This window comes from Monomorium pharaonis, chromosome 1, assembly GCF_013373865.1.
Source record: "Monomorium pharaonis isolate MP-MQ-018 chromosome 1, ASM1337386v2, whole genome shotgun sequence".
Lineage (NCBI taxonomy): Eukaryota > Metazoa > Arthropoda > Insecta > Hymenoptera > Formicidae > Monomorium > Monomorium pharaonis.
In genome coordinates, this window is record NC_050467.1 from 35,419,482 (window position 1) to 35,437,261 (window position 17,780).

Genomic DNA, 17,780 nt, shown 5'->3' on the forward strand with positions numbered 1-17,780 from the left:
TTATTATATGAAAGAATAATAAAATGCTTGCAGAAATGAGCTAGAAGCTTTGGTATAAGAAAAAAGCCTCAGAGAAAATTTCGTATATATGTGTGAGTGAGGAATCGGTACGAGGCGGTCCGAGGATAGAAACAGAGCACTAGTTTAATTCACAGATTAATATTAATACGTGTATTTTAATTCTGGAAAAGAATTTTTAAATCTATAAAAGAAATATATACGAAATCTCATTAATAATGTGCACGAATGACTCTACATTATCGACCTCGATCAAGTTTGAGAGGCAGTCCAGCATCCCCTTAAGGGGATCCGGGAGTGACAGAGTTACCGACATTTTTTTGGGAACTTGGATTTTCGAATTGGAGTAACAGAATGCAAAATCCTTTTACAGGATTAAAGTACGCACAAAAATGAAGGGGGCGACATACGATTTGTTCTGATAAATAAAAAAAAATTGTTATTTATTAGTCACCTAACGACAATATTTGCTTCATACAAAAAATCTATAGTTTATATGTATAAAATAATCACGTCGCCCCCTAGAAAAAACTCTTAGGAATAATATCGTGCAATTAGAAATAAAATTAGAATCCTAGAAAAAGATTCGCATTCCGCAAATTGGAAAATGAAAAAACGAAAATTTGGGTTATGTACACGTAAAAAGTCGATAAGTAGAGCAATATGAGAAAAAATTTTTTTGTTTTCAATATAAAATCCAATTTATAGATTAATATTAATATGTGTACTTTAATTCTGGAAAAGGATTTCTAAATCTATACAAGAAATACATATAAAATCTCATTAATGATGTGCACGAATGACTCTACCTTATCGACCTCGATCAAATTTCAAAGGCACTCCTGAATCCCCTTAAGGGGATACTAAACTGCTCTGTTTTATCATTAATTTTCGGACACCGAAATCTTTTTATGCATGATTGCATGGAATTGAAAATCCTTCTCCAAAATTAAAATACAGATAATAACGCGGTGCGCTGCGATCAATTTCATACGAAAAACGAAAGAAAGTTAGAAAATTATAGTTTTGTTATCGACTTCTGTAGTCGACTCGTGAAAACATTGGCTGCGTATAAAAGTTTTAGACTTTGTACGTATAAAATAAGCCTGGAGCGCACTTGGCATTTCAGCAAAGAACAATACTGTGCTTTTAGAATGAGCCTAGGAACCTTAGAAAAAGTTTTCGGTGTTTAAGAGGATCCTATCTGTTTTATTGTCAGAATTGTACAATTTGTTCCAATGTACAACTTTTTATTGCATTTACAGAATTAAAAATTCTCCACAATTAATTCTGGAAAAGGATTTCAAAATCTATAAAAGAAATACATACAAAATTTTGTTAATAACGTGCCCAAATGACTCTACATTATTGACCTCGATCAAGTTTGACGAGCAGTTTAGCATCCTCTTAAGGCCCATGCCTAACACAGTCGTGATAACACTAAACTAACTACAAGATTCAAAACATAAAAAAGTTATCCGTGTTTTTCCTTTTTAAAAAATTTAATTGTTTAAACAAATTGTTAAAAAAATGTCATTTTAAAAAATTGAAAGTGCTATTCTATTCCACGTCGAAAAATAAGAAACTTTTGTATTAGTAATTTTTTTTATCTAAAGCTTTTATGCGTAAAATTGTTATAAACAATTAGTATATGCAAAGTCGGCTTCTGCCCCATGCTTTTAATAATGTTAAAATATAAAAAAAACTAACTACAGGATTCATAGAATAAGTGAAAAAAAGGTTATCCGTGTTTTTTCTTTTTGTAAAATTGAAGTGTTTAAACAATATTGTTTAAACAAATTGTTAAAAAATGTTATATTTAAAAAATTGAAAGTGCTATTCTATTCTACGTTAAAAAATAAGAAACTTTTGCATTTGTAATTTTTTGATTCGATGCTATGTTTACGCGTAAAATTGTTATAAACAAATTGTTAAAATTTCCATATTTCAATTTTTCAAATATAACATTTTTTAATAATTTGTTTGAACAATTATTGTTTAAACAATTAAATTTTGCAATAAGAAAAAACACGGGTAACTTTTTATCCATGCTATAAATAGTTTTGTGTTATCACGATTGTTAGGCATGGGCTTTAATGGATTATAAAATTATTTTCTAATAAATTTTTTTGGTGATAAATATTTTTTGTATTAAACAATTTCATAATAATTATATTTTTCTAATAAATATTACTATCTTCCTTTACTATTACATGTGTTTGGACTACATTCATTTTTTACCAAATTCACATCACAAAATAAATATATTTTTTTAACAAAATCGAAAAACTGACAATAGATTCTTGAAGTACAACTCTTCATCTTTTCATTGACTACCATTTTAATTATTTAAGCCTTAGATTTTAAAGAAATAATCAAATGTGTATACTTAAACCAGACACTGTTATATTTATCTTTTTATTAATTTAAGTAATGAGAATAAGTTTTATGCAGTCATAATTTAATTTTTTATATCAATTAAAATACGACGAAAAAACGATGAAACACGTATGTGACATCATTATATCTTCAAATCTTTACATATTGTTTATGTACTAATTACCGCGAAGGCTTATATCAGCAACTTTATTTATATGTCAAAGAAACATTGTTTATATATTAGGGAAACTTACCACCAGGATTATTTCTCGTTCTTCGTTTCGGGACATCTTTTTCATCGATCGCCTGAACGTCACTGTCGCTATTCGAATTGCTACTGTTGCTGGTGCTATCTACATCGGTAGTGTCATCGTTAATAAAATCTTTTAATGAACCCTCCGAATCGCTAAGATCCTTTTTCTCATTAGCCTTTTCTATTTTCTCCGCGTTCAAACGTAGGACCACAGGATGTGTCCAAATCCTCTGCAATGCTTGAAAATCCGCGAAAAGAGTTCCCCCTTGACCTCCTTGACCTCCTCGTCTGTAACAGAAAAGTATAAAGCAATACATTAAACATAATTTAAAAATTAGCTTAAATAAATTTTTATTACAATTAAATTTATAATAAAATATCTTACAAAATAAAAAATAGATATTGTTTTATTTAAGAAAATAAAACTCATTAGTCATTAGGGATTCTTTATAAAAATTTAGCTTTAATTTACTCTAATTTGCAACATCCAAATTAAACTTGTGTTGTTAGTTTTAAGTACCCTCTTTATGACCTGATACCAAATGTTGTTCGCAACGCATCAATTTACGTTTACCAAAATTTATATATAATGCCATATATATTATATATAAAATGGCAGAAAAATCTCAAAACACCATTTAAAGCATGCTGCTTTAAAACTATGATGTTTGAAGATTTTTCTGGCACAATTCTTCATTATAACACAACTAAAGAACACATAGATTGTTTCAACCAGTTCACATGTATATGCCAAGAGGATAAACAGGTGGCCTATGAAAATTTTTTTGGCATGCTCGATCAAGCTGCTTTCATTGCGAGAATATTATTAAAATGCAAATACTGATAACAATATAAAAGTGACAGCAAACTTTTGTCTAACAATAATATATCTCTTCTTAGTAACACCGTACTTGCGTGAACAATACGCCGCGTAAACAATATGTTAGAACATTAAATTAGCTACTGTAGAAATTCTTGGAATTAATGTTGGATATAAAGTCAACAATTACAAACGTGTGTAGCTCAAAATAAAAGAGATGCATGTTTTGTGATAGACAAAAGAATTAAAAAACGAGAGCTATGTGTCCGTCTTACGATGTGTCTCGATCATCGCATTTACCTCTGTAGTGATTGCGAAGACACAAAAAAACATTCAAATATATTGACCTTTATAAATTCGATTATAGTTATCTTACTATTACTATTTCTAATCACACGCACGCACGCACGCACACACACACCATTAATGATCTATATATATATTGTATATATAGATTCTTTTCAAATATAATTATTTTAAAATAGTTAATTTATTTAAACAAATAATTGAATCATTTAAACCAAACATAGTATAAAATAAAATAAAAATAAAGGTATTAAATATAAATTTTAAATCATTTAACCAAAAAGAAAGAGTATGATAAAAATGTATGATTATTGAGAAACTCTCACCTGGCAAGATTCTCCAAATAATATTGATACATTTTAATTTGCGTATCAGTTAATCTGACAAAAATAACGTATTCTTGTTTGGGAGGTAGGAACGGCGTGAGCACGGAATAATCAAACCTTTGTACGCTACCCTCCAACATTTTATGCAACACATGTGCACGTTTCTTCATTAATTTGACATCATAAGCAGTGGAATCATCAAACTGGCCGTTTGTTATTGGATTTACAAATCTGTTTAAAAATTCTTTTTTTGTTCCCAACAGATTCGGCTTTACAAATTGCACCATGCAATGATCTGCAAAATATAGTGTTAAATAAATACAAAAATATTTTAGATATCCCTATTTATAATAGCGGTTGCAAGTAAAAGTTTGGTCGTAAATCAAATTGATCAAAGTCGAGTAGTATTTATATTTCATAAATAAAATGTTATGCAAAATAATTATTTTATTACTAAAAGCAATTATAAACCACTGTTTAAAAAATAACAAAATTTCTTTTAAAAATCACAATTCTTAATATAATATATGCTATTACAAAGTAAATATTTAGTTCAAATAATAAATAAATTGCTCAAACAGTAAATATTTATCTAAAATACAAATTAACTTTATTAAGTCATTTAAAAAACTATGTTCTTAAAAGTATAACTCTTAATAATATATTTAGTATTATAAAATAAATATTTAATTTAGAATCTAAATTAATTATTAGATCAATATTAGATCTAAATTTTATATCAATGAATGCTTAATCAGCTTTGTTATAATCTATTAATTTTTAGTCAGCATATAGTCATAAATTCAAAAATTCATAAATCGAGATTGTAACTAAAAAAATACCTGTGTGAGAAATATAGTGTATAAGCTACTTATTTATTTATCATATTTCTATTAAAGATATTTACATTCTATTAAATTGTTTTGCAACGGCGTCCCAGTAAGTACTATACGTCTCAGAGTTTTCACATTTCTCATGCATTTACTTAACGCGGTATCCTCATTCTTCAATAAATGGCCCTCGTCACAGACAATAAGATCGGCACCCGGATCAACCAGACACTCCAATATTACTTCCTTCATACCCTTCCGAATATTTCTATTTGGACCCGTAAGATTACGAAACATTTCATAACCGATGATCATCACACCACCTGTCTTTTGCCATCTCTGCAGTTGAAATTTTCTCTCAAAATTTTTTTTAAACCTGGAAGTTTTTTTTATTTAAATATTTGCCATCGCGTGAAACAAAGATTGAGAATTGTATTATATTCTTTGAATAAGTTATTAATATTAATATTAATATCTTAGACTCAAAGCTTTCACGGTCATTGACGTTGCTTCCAATAGAAAGGGCTTCCGGATACATGCCGCGTTGCGCCGACGTTTCGCAAACGTTACAGTTTGCATCATCAGGGCTAGGAGTTCCAATACTCAGCTCTCTTGGATTGTAACCAAGTACCCCTTGTCCTGGTAGTAGGGATAGAGATGAGGGGACGGAACAGAGTTATTCCTCCAATAGTAGCACAGTTCATTGACCTACCATTGGTCAACTGTTGGCCAATCTTAATACAATATTAGCTTACTATTTGCCAATTAATATGCTGTTCGGAAATATTTTTAATTAAGCAATAAAAAACCAGGAGGACAGTGTCCCAAATCGAGCTTATCTGATAACCTTTATCACGGTTAAGATTGTCGGAATGTTTCAAAATTTCTAGACTTTCACGATGTTTCCTGACAAAGTAACCTTGAGAAGAAGCTAGCATTGTAGCTTTTACGTATTGCATGGAGTGTCCAATCTCCATCCAGTGTTCAGCTAAGGCTGATTGAGAAAAATGGCCGCATTTAGTAAATGTTCTTTGATTGTGTAGTAATCTTCCTCCCAGTTTCTCCTATGTATATTTTTCCGCAAGAGCAAGGGATTTTGTATACACCTGACGATTCTAAGCGTGATCTTTGATCCTTCGGATTAGGAAATAACTGGAAAATCTTCCTTTATGGTTTGAAGATTACTTTATATTGTATCTACACAAAATTTTGCTAATGCATTCTAACGTACCTTAAAGATACGGAAGAAAAGTCATCTTGTTCTCTTCTCTTTCTTTTTCTTCCTCTTCATTCGGAGTCCTAATGTTGTTAAGAGTGGAAATTCTGTTCTTCAATCTTTGGACTGTTTGACTGATGTTTCTACTACTATATCCATTTTTTGTTAGAAATTGATTGAGATGTTCTAATTTTCCATTCAAAGAGGTTGGTTGAAAAATTTGAGGGCTCTGGGTGCTGTCCCGTGGGCTTCGGAAAACGGAATCGGAAAGGCGGAATGGAGGGGATCAACCAATTGCAAGTTTTCCGTTCCGATTTTCAACAGTGATTTTTGACGGAAGCGGAAGGCTATGGAAAATCAGAACACGGAACTTAAACCTGAACTTACATAATTTTGCGTAACACAATTGATAAGGTGAGTGTTATAATATTACAACGTACTGTAATAAATATTGTTGTCGCATTATAATTTATAATTACAGACGATTACTATTCCCTTCTTTTGGTCAAAGTATAAATATGTATGTTAGATTAGGTTTTAAAGTTTATATAATTATATAGCATACATTTTTAACTTAATATTAAATTATATACATGGTATACATGCTTATAATAATTTAAATTTGCATAAAATTAAGTTATTAAAATATAACATGTCCGATAAGTAAGTAATAAATGAATAAATATCCTCTATTATATAAGATTATACTTAGTCCACACGATAAGTATAATTTTTGTACACTAATAAAAATCTTTCACATTTGTTTTAAAGTGGTGGCGAAATGTTTAATTTCTAAAAAACAATTGAACTTCTCAACAGTCGGTTGCTCTCTTTGCGCAAATATTGCAAATATGTCGTTTGTAGTGCCAAGTATAATATGAAATTCTAACACGTATATTAAGTTATGTTTTTTATAAAGATTTTTATAAATATCTAGTATATACATCAGGGTATATACTGCTGAGAAAACCATGGAAATCTAGAAATTTTAGGGATATTTTTTTGTTCTTAAAAAATATGGATTTTTATAAAATTTTATTGGAACTCAAGAAAATTTTTTAAATGTTGAATTTAAGTTTTATTTCTTCCTTTATAACCAAATTCTTTTATTATTTTTTCTAATTTTTATTATATTAAATGTCAATCAACAATCAATTAACAATAAATATGGGATGCCATATTTACATAATATGCAATGTATATACCTTTTTGTGTAACTCGTAAATTTTTATTTAAAAAATTTGTGACCATAAAAAATTGTTCTACATTGATGTATTATTACGTTTCATGTTCTAAATTTTTAGTGAGTTACATTGTTGCGGACAATTAATTGTTACAATTCGCTATTTATATAGTTAATATTTTTTTTCAGTACTGTTTTGAAATTTAATTTAAAACTTGAGTAATTTTTTGTCTGATGAAGAAACTTTGAAAGATAATAAAATAAAATTTAAAAGAATTACAATTATTGCTCAGTTATGCTAAACAATAAAATATTAAATTTAGGTCAAAAAACGAGCAAACAATTATAATTCGTTTGCTTGTATTTCGACTTAAATTTAATATTGCTTATATAATAATAAAATAAATTTATTTCAAAATTGCATTAAAAAATTCTTTATGTTATATACTACTTTTATGCTATGTAAGTAATACAAAATTTTGGTTGCAGTAATGAGTTTTTACTCTTATTTTTTAGATAAAAGTTCAAAAAATTTGAACACAGTGAAACGGCTTTGTTAGATCCTTCAAATTTAACAAAAGATCTAACTGTAGTACAACTAAATGAGGAACTTATAAGTTTGGTGCAACAACGTCCGGCCTTACATGATTATCGCACACCATGTTCTGAAAAAACAAAATTAAAAAGAAAAAATCTTTGGCAAGAAATCAGTAATTGTTTAGAAGGTAAATTTGTAATTTTACGTTACTACTATTTTATATTTGCAAGCATGTTTCTTTAAAAAAGTATTTATTTTAGGAGTATATTAACCTCTTGAAGCTGAAAAAAGATGGCAATACTTGAGAAATTGCTATTTAAAAGCCAGAAAAAATTTTAAGAAACTATTAAACACAGAAAAAAGAAAAAATAATACGATAAATAGGTCAATATATCAAACCAAGACAAATTTTCCTAATACATTATAATTTATTAAATAAACATCATATAATTATAAACGCGACTAATAACACTATGTTGAAAAATGTTCAATTTCGAAACGTTTCGACTATACTTAGTCTTCTTCAGTCATAATAAATTACCAATATGTGTGAACTTAAACATAAATAAAATAATGGACACAAAAATATAATTAAACAATTAAAAAAGATGACCATAAAACAGTGCATTTCGTATTAAATGTGTCATAATAAGTAAAAACGTGAACCAATAAATAATACAATTAAATGAATAAAATAAAAAATAATGAAATTTTTTCGTAAGTCGGTTTTCATCTTAAAATAAATCTATAAGATCAAAAGCGATGGAAAATGTGTTATGAATAACATAAACTGATATGCGTATTGTAGAAAACTGTAAACTTATATATGTTGATCACAGATTTTAAAAACACAATATTAAAAGGAGCAACAACACACTATTTGACAAAGTGCTAAAGACTAGTGTAACGTTTGGTAGTCAGAGGCAGAATCCTCAGAAAAAAGAAGTGGTGCTGCCGGAACTCCCATAAGCAAACCATCTTTTCGTTATTATGACACGATGACATTCCTTAATAACACATTAAAATGTATAGAGTAAGTCACATTGTGTTAAATTTTATTTCAAAATAATAATAATTTATTTATTTTCTTGTTTCAGAACATTCACATTTATAAAGTTATCAAATCGAAAAGAAACAGCTGGTGTAACATACAATAACCCTGTTCTTTCTACTTCTAGTTCAAATGTTTTCTTTAATGACAACGACGCTGATTTAGAAAACATAACAAAATACATATTTATACTTTGACCAAAAGAAGGGAATAGTAATCATCTGTAATTATAAATTATAATGCGACAACAATATTTAATACAGAACGTTGTAATATTGTAACACTCACCTTATCAATTGTTACGCAAAATTATGTAAGCTCAGGTTCAAGTTCCGTGTTCCAATTTTTCATAGCCTTCCGTCAAAAATCACTCCACACTGTTAAAAATCAGAACAGAAAACTTACAATTGGTTAATCACTCCATTCCGCCTTTCCGATTCCGTTTTCCGAGGCTCATGGGACAGCACCCAGAGCCCTTAAAATTTCTGAACCAACCTCTTTGAATGGGAAATTAGAACATCTCAATCAATTTCTAACAAAAAATGGATATAGTAGTAGAAACATCAGTCAAACAGTTCAAAGATTGAAGAACAAAATTTCCAGTATTAACAACATCGGGACGCCGAATGAAGAGGAAGAAAAAGAAAGAGAAGAGAACAAGATGACTTTCCTTCCGTATCTTCAAGGTACGACAGAACGCATTAGCAAAATTTTGTGTAGACACAACATAAAAGTGATCTTCAAACCACAAAAGAATATTTTCCTTAATCGTGATAAAGGTTATCAAATAAGCCCGATTTAGTACACTATCTTCCCAGTTTTTTAATTAATCAATTAAAAACATTTCCAAACATATTAATTGGCAAATAGTAAGCCAATATTGTATTAAAATTGGCCAACAGTTGACCAATGGTAGGCTAATGAACTGTGCTACTATTGAACGAATAAATCCGTCCCCTCCCCTCACTTCTATCGCTATTACCAGGACAAAGGGTATATAAGGACGGTTACGATTCAAGAGAACTCGGTATCGGAGCAAATCGAAGCATATCGGAGCTCCTAGCTCTGATGATGCAAACTGTAACGTTTGCGAAACGTCGGCGCAACGCTGTAGCAGAATGCGGCATGTATCCGAAAGCCCTTTCTATTGGAAGCAAGTTATTAATATAACAAAATAACTTTTATTGACTTTTAGTATTAAATATTTTATATTTTATTATATTCGTTTAATAATTAAATTTTATTATTTACTTAATAGTTATATTTATATATTTAAATTTATTATATTCTATTATATTTTAAAATTCAAATTTTATATATACATATGTAACAAATTTAAATGTCGTGTATCAAATACTCACTTTGTTAGTTCATATACCTCGATATCATCCAAATCTCTCAACCACGTTTTGTATTCATTTAGCCAATTTAGCACCGTGCTCAGTGGGCAAACTATTAGTACTGTCTTAACATTTGTCGCCTCATGAGTAAGAAGAGTGTGCGTCAGAGCAATCACCTGTAACGTCTTGCCGAGACCCATGCAGTGCGCGATTATACATCCAGATCCGGATGTATTCTTCAATCTTTCTAGAGATTCGAAACAAGCATCCCACATAAATTTGATGCCTTGCGCTTGATGTGGCTTTAGACGCTTCACCAATTCCTCATGTACGGTAACGAGTTCCTCTTTTGTTTCTGTGTCGAAATCCAATACAAGCTTGTCTACTTTCTCTTCGCCAGCAAGCCTTATCTCATACATTTCATTATACTATAATAAAAAGTATCCATATATAGTAAGCATCTTAATATATAAATGCAAGAAATACATATTCTCTATAAATTTATTTAAATTAAGTAAATATTACTTGTTTCAAATATAAGTTCATATATATCTGCAAATCTATCATAATTCTTCAATTAAGCGTCAATTTTATTCAAAATATTTTAAATTTTATAGAAATTTAATATTTCAAAAATATTGAGTTAAAAACAATTTTTAGTACGTGTTAAATTTTTGTAATATTTAAGATGTAAGTATATTATATTTTATAAATGTTATCAAAAAAATATTTATTCAAAAGCGGTTAATTAAAAGAAGAAAAATAATTAATCGATCTTCTCAGTGGTAGCATTAATATTTTTCTATGTAATAACAGGATTGTGATATATACAAGAGCTTGACGTTCAGCAATACGTTTCAGTCTCTCCTCTTCTTCCTTGGCAGCTAGTTTTGTATCTTCTGCCACTTGCTTGTCCTTCAAAACTTTCCGTATGTTTTTTCGACCACTTTTACCGGGCGTAGATCCCTGTGAATTTTTCATTTCCACGCTACTACTATCACTATCAGATGCCATCTTCTTTATTCGCTTTCGTCTTGGTTTTGGTCTGAAAAGTAACGTAAGTTCTCAAGTGTGTATAGAATTAAAATAAATAAAAATGAACAAAAATAAAATAGACAAATACAATACACACATATCAACTTACTTCTTCTCAGTAAGCGAGGAATCCGTGTCTGATGAATTGCTGTCGTGTTTGCGTCTCCTACGTCTCAACTTTTCCTTTTCCTTCTTCGCGACGTCTGAATCGCTTAAATTTGCTTTAAATTCGTCTGAAGCTTTAGAGGAATCATCGGAAGTACAATCCATTATTTTCACATCCGAATCTGAATCTAAAATTCTTCGCCAAGCCGCCTTCTTCTTCTTCTTGGATTTGAACGCTTTTTCCTCGTCATCGGAATTGCTACTACAAAGAACAAGAATAGACAAAAACAAGAATAAACAGTTTATAACATACAAGTTTTCAGGGTAAAATGAAAAAAGTTAACCCTTTGCTGCCCAATGAGACTCTAGAGTCCCACCTTTTTAAAATTACTTTTTTAATTATTTTAAGCACAAAAACGCGAATTTTTGTTTTGTTTTTGGGAATTTTATCTCATCAATATCTTTATTAACACTAAGGTATCTGTTATTTTCATGAATTATTTATAAAGTTGTTTATATTATTAATTAACAAAAAATATCTTTTACAGGAAAAATTCATGTTAGAACAAATATTAAGTAATATTGATGTGACAATTGCAATCTAGGGGTTTTGGGAGTCGTTAATTACAAATCTGATACATAGACTTCTTTATAGACTGCTAGGCTAAAATAGTACACACTAGATCTAAATCTAGTGTGCGCTGAAAGCATAATTCTTTTTTTGCTATTACAATATATCAAAGAAGATAAAATGATAATAAGGTGCGTGAAAAAAAAGGCCAAATATATATAAGAAATAATGTGGCATACATTTCTTTTTGTAAGTATTACTTTGATATAACCTTATTTCAAGTGCCTTATATTTATTTTACTCTAACTTGTTGCACAGTGCATCAAAAAAAAAACAAGCCAATGGTACAAGATGTACATTGTGTACTGGTACGCCTATCAAGCGGTACGGAATCAAGATTAGCAGTCTAGTATATCATAGAAGTCTATGATCTGAAGTCTATGACATCAGAATTTTAAAATTCAAAATAGTGGATCCAATAAGGCAGACCAAAAATATTTTAATTTAGTTTATTTAGATAAAATTAATAATACATCTTTGTTCATTTGGATAAAATTTTTAATTCAGGTGTGTTTGAGACGATAACAAATCTTACATCAGTTTTTAATTTATTAATCTATATTATAAAAAGGGGTATTTAAAAAAAGTCGATTTCTACCCATCACATATAACCTAAACAAACATTATTTTTCTATTTTCTGGGTCACATGTGTTGTAAAAACAATGGTTATGAATGTTTATTATAATAGAAATATTTTAGAATCCACTCAAATTTAAAGCAAAGTGGCTCGTGTCGAAATAGACATCATAATGTGTTGCGTGCGATGACACCGCGGTCACATCTGCATTACTTTACAACTCCAAACTGCTTCTTTACGTATATACAAGTGTCTAGATGTTAGCTAAATTGTATCTCAAAAACTCCTGTACTAATATTTATATTAACCTTAAAAAATTTTAAAAACATTTATCGTGCTTTATTAGATCTGCTATTTGGAATTTTAAAATTTTTTTATAAAATTCGTAATCAGAAATTCTGAAAACCTCTAAATTAAAAATTTTATTTAAATAAATAAAATTTAAAAATTTTTGATCCATTATATTAGATCCATTTTTAATTTTAAAATTCTGATCTCAAATGCGTAACCACAAAAATTTATATCTATGGTATTTGTATCTATGGTATTTCATGAATGTGTCTGTAAAAACTGAGGCCTCAAAGGGTTAAATAACTTACTTATTTTCCTTCAATTTGTTTACAATTTTTTCCTGCTTTTTTCCCCATTTTTTCCTCTCAGTATCAGAATCAGTATCGGAAAATTTATCTGTCAATAACTTGTCTCGCCTCCAATCGCTTTTGTTTTTCTTGTTCTAAAACATTTTGACAAAAAAAATTACACTTCTCATAACGCTTATCTAATAAGATTGACAGATTGTAATTATAATAATCAATAACTATGAAATATTTTCTATTATAACTAATAATTTTGATTCTGATTAGTAATCTTCTTATATTCTCTCTGTTAATAATTTATCAATTAATCTTATATTTTATTTTCATTAAATAAGAAAAAAATGATGTCTTACGTCATCTTGTTTTGAAATTTTCTCCTCGGGCTTTTTCTGATATTTCTTCTTTTTGTTCTCTGTTTTATCTTCATTTTTATCGTCATTTATGTTATCATCGCTATCTATTATCACTCCATTTTCTAAATAATGTAAATAATATAACATATTTTTAAATAAAATAAAATATTATGTTCATAATAACTATATGTAAACACAAATAATATAATACTAACAAGGGAACCTCGCAAACACGATAATTCTGATTTTAATAAAACTTGGCATAAATGTAGAAGGGGTAAATACATGAATTTAGAAATTTTTAGTTGATGTTTATAAACGATTTAAAGAGTTGAAACCACCCTTCAAAAATTGAGTCTTTACCTTTTCTCGATATATGTCGTGAACTTAACGGAACATCAAAAAATGTTTTATATAAAAGTTGTACAGTATAAATATCTCTATTTAATTATGCTGTTCATTAAAAAAAAATTTTTTTAATACAAAAATTTTCTAATAAATTTATTAAAAAATTTTATTTAAGTTTTTCTAATAAAAAAATTTTTCAATAAAATTAACTTTTATGTATCTGGCATTTATAAAGTAATTATATTATTTTATACTACGTATCGGCCTTTTTTCCACTTTTCCAATATTCCATGATTTTTCTTTTCTTATAGTTACTATTTAAAATTTGGTTTTCTGGTTCACAATTATTCTCATTATCAGGTTCATAATTATTACTATCATTTTCTATAAATTCTATAAATAATTAACAACTAAAAATAAAAAATAATAAATTATTGAAACAATTTCTAATTTTATTTATTTTTATCTATTTACTTATTAGTTTACTTAGTTATTTATTTCTCTATTTATTTATTAATTTAAATTTATTTATTTATTCATTAATATAAAAAATAAAAATAAAGTTTTAAGTAAGAGAATGTGTAATAAGCGCGTGGAGAGCCCGTGGAGCCACATGGCACGCTACGCTGCTGCGTATGCCGGCCGCGCGCCGTTTGATTGATCAACTTTATTTATTAATAATTTAGTAAATAATAGTCTAAGCCAAAATTTTTAAAGGAACATTTAGTTTAAAATTTTATTCTCTTTCATTCTATAAAATAAAAATTATTCATTCTGGGACACCCTGTATATATATATATATATATATATATATATATATATATATATATGTATATATATATATATATATATATATATATATACTCAGTCCCCCCAAAAACGATACACTCAAAATGTGAGAAAAATTTAGGTCATATTCAAATCTTTGTATCTTCGCAAAAAAATGGCCGTAAAAATACAAACTCAAAAGCATTTAAAAGCTTAAACTCTCTAGTTTTTTAATCTTTTGATTAAAAACTCGGAGTGTTGCAACATAATCACTTTTTCTTAAGACACAAAAGGAAAACTATAGTTGCCTCTCTCTTGGGAGTTACTGCTTGAAAATGCGCATGCACATTATGCATCCAAGAGAGAGGCAACTACATCTTCTTTCTCACTCATTCGCGACTACGCTTAAAAGTGGCATGGATATCTACTCTAATAAACCGCATTGGAGTTTTTTAAATTCAATATGGCGGCTTCAAAATAGCACTTTATTTGACATCTTTAAATAACTTCTTTTGATGACATTTTTTAAGAAAATCTCAAATGTTGTAGAAAATAAAAAAAAGTTTAAGGGTTTAATGGTGGCCTTGAGTTTGACCTTAAACTTGCCTTCTAAGGTCATTTTAAGGTCAAGTTAATTTTTTAGAATAAAAATCTATAATTTTTACTGCAGAAATAAAAACTGCTAAAAATTCTATATTTAACCATGTAAATGACTTATGAATTTCAATGACTCCTAAAAAGTGTCATTTAAAAACAATAGTATTTTTTCACATACATATTCTCTTATACGTTCTTCTAACCGTCAAGGTTTTAATTACTTTGCCATTGTCCAACTCTTACCACAAAGAGGTAAACATAAAACTTTTGTTTTTAATTTTTTTGTATTTTTTTATAATTTAACCTTTTTTATTTATTTTTTATTTGTATTACTTATATTTGAAATTTTTTCTTTTATTTCTTATTTCAAGTTAGAATTATGGATCCCTAAACCAAAATACATTGACAGTATATTGGCTGATATTGGCTAAATATTGGTTATATTGGGAATTCATTGACCAATGTTTTCCCAATGTTTCCCAATGTAATGCCAATATTGGTCATAAAATATTGGCTCCAAATTAAAATGCAATTAACGCCCAATAAAAAAAAATCCATTGCTTCAATATTGGCCCAATGCTGACCCAATATTACACCAATATTGCTGCTTAGACAAATTGGCTAAATAAAATAAAGTGTCCACTTTATTAGACCAATATTGGAAATATTATCTTTACATTATTTTTCATTATTGCGTCAACGTTTTTTGCTACTAAAAATTCTGTAAAACATTTTTTACAATAATGAAAGAACAGACTTCTTTTTTTTTCGGAAATGGTATTAGAATTTTTTTAATAAGCCGAATAGATTGAAAATTATTGTGTTGAAAGTGAAGTACAAAAATTGGCTTTCCCGTCCTTAAAGAGTTAATCACTCACACCTCGGTCGACTATCGCCGCACAAAAAAGGTATATTTTTTAATCCCAAGACATTAAAAAAAAATTCTAAGCCCTGGATTACTTTTGATTTAAAAAAAAAACGTGGACACTTTTAAAGTCCTACGATTATTTTAAAAGTAACGTCAAATCTTCAAAATAAAGAAAGATATCCAATTTTTACAGTTAGTTTTAAGGTAGTTTTCAAACAATAGAACATTTTTTTATAGCAAATAAGCAAATAAAGGATCTCAAAGTAGAGGTTTTTTTTAGTTTTTCGAATCTGTCATCGTAATTTCTATGCGATCATTTTTTACCAAATTATAAGCGTTTAAATTTAAAACGCCATTTTTTCTTTGATCGTTCATAACTGATTGTCAGTCAAAAATGGTCGTAAAAAAATTAAAAAAAAAAAATTAAAGAGAAGAGTTTAATTTATAAAAATCTTTTACCAGATTAAGTAAAAAAAAATTATTTCAGCCCGTGGACATTTGTAACATTTTTCTTTTGTACTTTGTCTTAAAAAAAAGTGGTCATGTTGCAAAACACAAAGTTTTTAAACAAAAGATTAAAAAACTCGAGAATTTAAGCTTTCAAATGCTTTTTGGTTTGCATTTCCATGACCATTTTTTTGCAAAGATGCAAAGATTTGAATAGGATCTAAATTTTTCTCACATTTTAAGTGTACCGCTTGTTTTGAAGCCAAGTGTGTGTGTGTGTGTGTGTGTGTGTGTGTGTGTGTGTGTGTGTGTGTGTGTGTGTGTGTGTGTGTGTGTGTGTGTGTGTGTAACAGCAAAAATTTTAAATTAAAATATTAACGAATTAAACATTGAGTGCAAATGACAAAAACTTGTTTCTCATTTACTCGTTGGAACTTTATTTGTAATCCAATTTTATATAAATTTAACTTATAAAAATAAAGAAATTGTATTAAAACAATTCTTTTTCAAAAGTCAATGTAAAAAAAACTAAAAATCAAAAAGACGTATCACATACTTTCAATGTTTTATGTTTAAAGAATGTCTCGTGCATAATAATTTTAGCTTTATTAATATCTTACATTACTTACCATTTGAATCAGAGGAATTTAAAAGATTCTCTTTTGCGATTCTATCTGCTTCTGATATTAAAGCCTCATTAGACACAGGTACATCATCTACAGTATTTATTCGACAAATCGGTTCTTCGGTATCAGAATCCGTTTCTATCGTTGCAACATCGCCGTTTTCTATACTTTTCAAATGATCCATCAAAGACTCCTCTCTAATTTTCGCCTTTTCTTTACGAGGTTTATTTGAATTTCTCGAAACTTTCGACGACGAATTGTCAGAATCCGTCAACGAATCAAAATCTTTCATTGCATTGTTTGTACGTCTTTTTTCAAGTTTATCCAGATTAACGAGACTGTAAAGGAAATAAGGTATCTTGGATAGTATCTAATAAAATAAATTACATTTGTCACATGAAAAATTTATTATATAATTAACTGCAAATGTTTCACTTAAGCAAGGTTTTAGAGAAATTTATATTAAATATTAAATTTTTAATATACAAAAATTCATTTTAATCCGCAGAAATTATAGACAATATTCGTATAAAAGTATGTAAACATATAAATACGTTAAAGAATTACT

The 17,780-nt window shown here is 28.4% G+C and overlaps 1 protein-coding gene and 2 long non-coding RNA genes across 3 annotated transcripts in view; 1 reads left to right on the forward strand and 2 right to left on the reverse strand.

Annotated features, from left to right (window-relative positions):
• LOC105837417 (transcriptional regulator ATRX) overlaps nt 1–17,780 on the reverse strand; it is an 87,321-nt gene that overhangs the window by 39,224 nt on the left and 30,317 nt on the right. The window contains exons 5-13 of the mRNA XM_012682189.3: nt 17,216–17,550; nt 13,559–13,680; nt 13,209–13,342; nt 11,405–11,662; nt 11,092–11,305; nt 10,282–10,688; nt 5,010–5,308; nt 4,103–4,397; nt 2,652–2,938 (exon numbers count right to left, since the gene is read on the reverse strand). Of these exons, the coding sequence (XP_012537643.1) occupies nt 2,652–2,938; nt 4,103–4,397; nt 5,010–5,308; nt 10,282–10,688; nt 11,092–11,305; nt 11,405–11,662; nt 13,209–13,342; nt 13,559–13,680; nt 17,216–17,550 (2,351 nt within the window). The remainder of the gene's footprint in view (nt 1–2,651; nt 2,939–4,102; nt 4,398–5,009; nt 5,309–10,281; nt 10,689–11,091; nt 11,306–11,404; nt 11,663–13,208; nt 13,343–13,558; nt 13,681–17,215; nt 17,551–17,780) is intronic.
• LOC114255626 lies at nt 6,841–8,231 on the forward strand. Its single transcript, XR_003626853.1, has 2 exons — nt 6,841–8,056; nt 8,130–8,231. It is a non-coding gene; the product is annotated as an uncharacterized LOC114255626 (long non-coding RNA).
• LOC118647543 lies at nt 7,510–10,106 on the reverse strand. The gene is made up of 2 exons (XR_004964746.1): nt 9,209–10,106; nt 7,510–9,141 (listed from the first exon to the last, which is right to left on the reverse strand). It is a non-coding gene; the product is annotated as an uncharacterized LOC118647543 (long non-coding RNA).